This window comes from Plecotus auritus (assembly GCF_963455305.1).
Source record: "Plecotus auritus genome assembly, chromosome: X".
NCBI lineage: Eukaryota > Metazoa > Chordata > Mammalia > Chiroptera > Vespertilionidae > Plecotus > Plecotus auritus.
Window position 1 is genome coordinate 131,645,856 of NC_137784.1, and position 5,633 is coordinate 131,651,488.

The following is a 5,633-nucleotide window of genomic DNA, read 5'->3' on the forward strand; positions in this document are numbered from 1 at the left end:
CAGTAAGTGCCATCATTGTTGTTCCATGGTGATATTTTCACATTTTAGGATAGTTCAAATTAAAATACACTTGGGCTGTTTACAAAAGTCTTAGTCTAATTCTGGTTTCTCAGCAAGCATGCTATGGGGAATGAGTTCTTTGTTCCGTGGCCCTACCTCACACATCACACACACTTAGCAGTCCTGAATCCCAGGCCCTAGAGGCCAGTGGCTCCTTCCCTGCCTTATCCATTTTCAACAGACGAAGGGGTCAGGACCATCCCAAGACAAGAACGAATGGAAACCCAAAACTTTATAATTCACCTAGCAAATGGAACAAAACCCCTCATCATGTCCTAGGCTGACAGTCCAAGTACCCACCCTACCCTCTCCCTGGAGGTTTCCCAAGGGTGCTCAGTAGGAATCCTTTCCTGGCCCCCAAGCCCACCCCCAGCAGACCCTTCCCTCAAATGACCTCAGCAAAACTCAGCTGAAACATTCAGTAACATTTATTGAAAAAAGAAATATATGTTGAAACCATTGAACAAAGGGAATGACAACAAAGGGGAACTTCTAACAGCCACTAGAGTACATAGTTCACACGCCCTCCTCCTGGGGTCCCGGATGAGGTGCCTCGGCTTCCCACCACACCACGGCCCTCCCACCACAGTCTCCCTCCCTGAGGGCCCCACTATCGGTCTTTGCAGGATAATGGACGCTGGTGTTGTCCACTCACTGCAGGGCTCCCTCCCCTCTCTGGATGACATGCTGGGGCCTAGCTCTGCCCTATGACCTGCACAGGACAGACACAGGACACTGCAAAACACAGCAAGGGACACTCCACCATGCTGAGGAAACTGAGTCACAAAGAACAGGGTGACATCAGAGCACAGTGTCCGTGGAGCCTCCAGCAGCCGCCTTCTGTCCCTGGTTCGCTTCTTCCAGGGGTCACTGGGTGAGCACCGGCCGCACCTTCGCCGATCCTTCCCGCCCTCTCCTGGGCCTGGGCACAGGGTCTCCGAGGTGAGTGATGTTGGCGGCGGGGAGGGAGAAAACTGCTCAGAAAAGAACACACACATCTCCACAAGCACAAGCAGCGGTTTGCCTATATCTACACCGAGAAAGCAGAGGCTGAGCTCACGACACTGGACGAGAGCTGGCAGAGCCTTGGCTGGCAATGGGGCTCACAGCACATGCCGGGGCTGAGAGATGGCTGCCCCGGGGGGGTAGGCCAGGACACCCACCTGGGTTCACACACACCTGGCGGTTCTGCACAGGCACCATGACTAGTGTGTGTGTTGTGGGGGTGGGTCACTATAGGGCCTACAGAGAAACAGGGTGAGGGCTGCCCAGGGGATGGTGGATGGGGGTCCCAGAGACTGGCACCCTTGAAATGGCCCCTAACGTTTCCCAGTCCAGTGCAGGTGGCAGACGTATTCAAGTGCCCCTTACTTGGACTGGGATGGCTGCCCAGGGGTGCCCAAGTGGGCAGGGCTTGGGGCTGGATGTGGTGATACTATGAGGGGGCACCTCTCCCCCTCCCATTGGTATCACAAATGGTCATCTTGGTGACTTGGAAGGGCTGATGGTGGTGGTCAGGGCCCGTTGGGAATAGCGGGGGGCCAGGGGGCAAGGCAGACCCTTCCCTGGGCCCTGCTCCCCATGTGGGGTGAGGTGGCCTTCCCCTGCCTCCAGGGCTCTGCTGCCCCAGAGAACAGGAGGCCACTGGGCCCTCCAAGCTTACTTGAAGGAGGGCTCTGGGGGACTCATCTCCCCAGACCCGTCCTCACTTCCTGACTCCTCTGGGATGGTCATGAGGCCCTCCTCGCGAGGCTCCTCGGCCTCCTCATCTTCTTCCTGGAGCAGGCCCTCTGGGTCATAGCCAGGACCTCCTGAGCCCACCCCAAAAGCAATGCCCATGTGGGCAAGGGAGGGCCCTGCCTGACCTAGACCTGCAGGAGCCAGAGCATACTCATCTCCCTGAACGGCAAGGGAGGCCTTGGTGGTGTCCTCAGGGGCAGGGTCTGCCCTGGTAGCATCACTGGTTTCAGGAGCAGCCTCATCAGGATCGGCAGTGGCAGGACCCACCTCAATGGCCACTGCATCTTCCTCAGAAATGACAGCCAGGGCGGCATCTTCATAGGCTGGGGCGGCCTGAGCAGCACCTTCATAGGCTGCAGAGGCCTGGCCAACATCTTCAACATCTTCAAGAACTAGAGCGGCCTGGGCATCTTCACGGGCTAGAGCGGCCTGGGCATCTTCACAGGCTAGAGAGGCCTGGGCATCTTCACGGGCTAGAGCGGCCTGGGCATCTTCACGGGCTAGAGCGGCCTGGGCATCTTCACAGGCTAGAGAGGCCTGGGCATCTTCACGGGCTAGAGAGGCCTGGGCATCTTCACGGGCTAGAGAGGCCTGGGCATCTTCACGGGCTAGAGCGGCCTGGGCATCTTCATAGGCTAGAGAGGCCTGGGCATCTTCACGGGCTAGAGCGGCCTGGGCAGCAGCCAAATCTCCAATGTCCATCCAGGGCCCTTCTTCCACTGGAAACTGCTGCTGGCTCGTAGTAGGAGTGGCCTCCCATGCCTCTGACTCCCGAATGAGCCTGAGCATCCCCAGGAAGCCAGGTGGTCTCCTCTCCAGGCGCATCCTTCTCAGCTTGTTCCAGAGAGTCTCGTTGGGACGGGCCCGCATCAGCACCTGCCTGGCACGCACCTGATCTGCGGTGGAGGGTTGGATGGCCCCCTTCTCCATGGCCGCCTGCAGCAGGCCTTCCAGGCGCATCACGTAGGAAAAAAGAGTTTCCTGGGGCCGCTGGGCACAAGTCATGAATCTCAGTCTCGCGGTTGTTCGGGTGTCCTTGTTCCCGAACACCTGAATCAGCGTGGCCAGGCAATCCTGCGCTGCGATGTCAGGATTTTCATCCAGGAGGCCACTCACGAGATCCAGCGCGGGCCCGTGCAGGCTCTCCACCAGCCGCCGCCGCCGCTCCCTTTCCGATATGTGGCGCCACAGGTACAGCATGTCGTTGGCGTGGTCCAGCCAATTCTCAAAGGACTCCTGCTCGTGGCCTGGCTCTTCCGTGCCAGAAAAGGATCTCAGTTCCTGGTAGGCCATATTTTCCAGCAGAGGCTGCAGGGCCTGCCTCCATTGCTCATTCCAGGCTCCTGCTTGTCCTGGGGCTCCTGCCATACCCACAGCTTCCTCATCTGGAGACCCTGCCTCACCTGCGGCTCCTGCCATGCTCACAGATCCTGCCATGCCTGCAATTCCTGTGTCACCTGAAGCTCCCTCCTCATCTGACCCTACTGCTTCATCTTCAGCTCCTATCTCACCTATAGCTATATCCTCACCTACAGCTATATCATGACCTGCAGCTCTAACCTCACCTGCAGCTATATCCTCACGTGCAGCCATATCCTCACCTGAAGCTATACCCTCACCTGCAGGTATATCCTCACCTACAGCTACATCCGCACGTGCAGCCATATCCTCACCTGAAACTATATCCTCACCTGCAGGTATATCCTCACCTACAGCTACATCCGCACGTGCAGCCATATCCTCACCTGAAGCTATATCCTCACCTGCAGGTATATCCTCACCTACAGCTACATCCACACGTGCAGCCATATCCTCACCTGAAGCTATATCCTCACCTGCAGGTATATCCTCACCTACAGCTACATCCACACGTGCAGCCATATCCTCACCTGAAGCTATATCCTCACCTGCAGGTATATCCTCACCTACAGCTACATCCGCACGTGCAGCCATATCCTCACCTGAAGCTATATCCTCACCTGCAGGTATATCCTCACCTACAGCTACATCCGCACGTGCAGCCATATCCTCACCTGAAGCTATATCCTCACCTGCAGGCATATCCTCACCTACAGCTACATCCGCACGTGCAGCCATATCCTCACCTGAAGCTATATCCTCACCTGCAGGCATATCCTCACCTACAGCTACATCCGCACGTGCAGCCATATCCTCACCTGCAGCTCCTTCCTCACCTGCAGTTTCTTCCTCACTGGCAGCTTCTTCCTCACCTGCAGCTCTTTCCTCAGCTGCAACTCCTTCCTCAACTGCAGCTCTTGCCTCATCTGCCCTGCCAGCCACTGCTTGCCTCTGGGGCTGTGCAGGGAAATCTGGTCTATCCTGTGAGTCAGCGTCAGGAACCTGCGGCAGGAAGACCACAGTCCAGGGTCCCCCCCTGCCTGGTATTTGTCGGGGGATCAAACTTCGGTTTAAATACTCGTTGAACTCAACCAAGGCGACCCTGGCCTGGAGCTCCCTTCTGAACATCTTGCCCAGCACTCGGTACCTGCCCAGGGGCCTCAGTGCAGCCTGCACAGCCTCCTGGAATTCCTCCTCCTCACAGTCATCTGGGATGCCCAGGATGAGCAGGGAACGCTGCGCGTTCACAGCCATCAGGCCACACCAGTCCCGCAGGATGGTCAGCGCCATTGCCAGCATTGAGGATCTGAAGGGTGGGGAAAAGTGACTGATCAAAAGTGTGTAGGCTGTGGCAGTGTGGTCTTTGTCCTGGGTCAAAGGGTTGAGAATCATGTTTGTGCTACACAGCCCACCCCACTGCCCACCCAGAGCCCCATGCAGAAGCCTAGAGCACCTCCCCTGACCCCCCGTTCTATTTGTTTGATTTTAGGGAACGTTTTAAAAAATAAATAAACTTACAAGGTACAATCCTCGTCGTACCCCAGAAATGGAATTGAGCGGTGGGGTGGGCTGGCTGACTGTAGCAGAGCTCAGAGGCTATTCGCAGAGCAAGCTGGAGATGAATGCCAGAGGACGTGGATCTCAGCTAAAGGACAGTAGACACAAACAAGCGAAAGCATATATCGTGTTCATGGGTTGGAAGAATTAACATGATTAAACTGTGCACACTACCCAAAGCAATTTTTAGATTCAACACAGTCCCTATTAAAATACCAACAGCATATTTCACAGATCTAGAACAAATACTCCAAAACCCGTATAGCCTCAGCAACAATGAGAAAAAAGAACAAAGCTGGAAGGATCACAATGCTGGATATCAAACTATACTCCAAAACCATTATAATCAAAATAGCCTAGTATTTGGCACAAGAACAAGTATATAGATCAATGGAACAGAACAGAGGCCCCAGAAATCAACCCATACCAATATGGACAGTTAATATTTGACTAAGAAAGCAAGAGAGTACAATGGAGTAAAGATAGTCTCTTCAATAAATGGTGCTTGGAAAATTGGACAGGCACATGCAAAAAAAATTGAAATTAGACCACCAACTTATACCATACGCAAGAATATATTCAAAAATCTAATGGGGGGATAAGGACACATGTGTAATACCTTAATCAATAAAGAAATTAAACAAATAATAAAAAATAATATATTCAAAATGGATAAAACCAAGAAGCATCGAAAAGACTGTCAAACTACAATGGGAAGGTAGGGGAGGATTGGGGTGGGGGGTAAGAGATCAACCCAAGGACTTGTATGCATGCATATAAGCACAACCAACAGACTCAAGACACTGGGGGCGAGGGGACGAGAGCAAGGGCCGGGGGGTAGGGGATGCCAGGGGGAGGTCAGTGGGGAAAAAAAAAAAAAGAGACATATGTACTACTATTTGTAATACCTTAAACAA

General features: G+C 54.1%; 1 protein-coding gene across 1 annotated transcript; it reads right to left on the reverse strand.

The window, feature by feature from the left end:
• Positions 1 to 1,719: 1,719 nt before the first annotated feature.
• LOC308240316 (paraneoplastic antigen Ma6F-like) lies at positions 1,720 to 4,449 on the reverse strand (the record flags this gene model as incomplete). The annotated part of the gene is made up of 2 exons (XM_080653204.1): positions 1,720 to 3,329; positions 3,996 to 4,449. The coding sequence occupies 2 exons, from the start codon at positions 4,447 to 4,449 to the stop codon at positions 1,720 to 1,722; spliced, it is 2,064 nt and encodes a 687-aa protein (XP_080509330.1).
• Between the last annotated feature and the right edge of the window lie 1,184 nt (positions 4,450 to 5,633).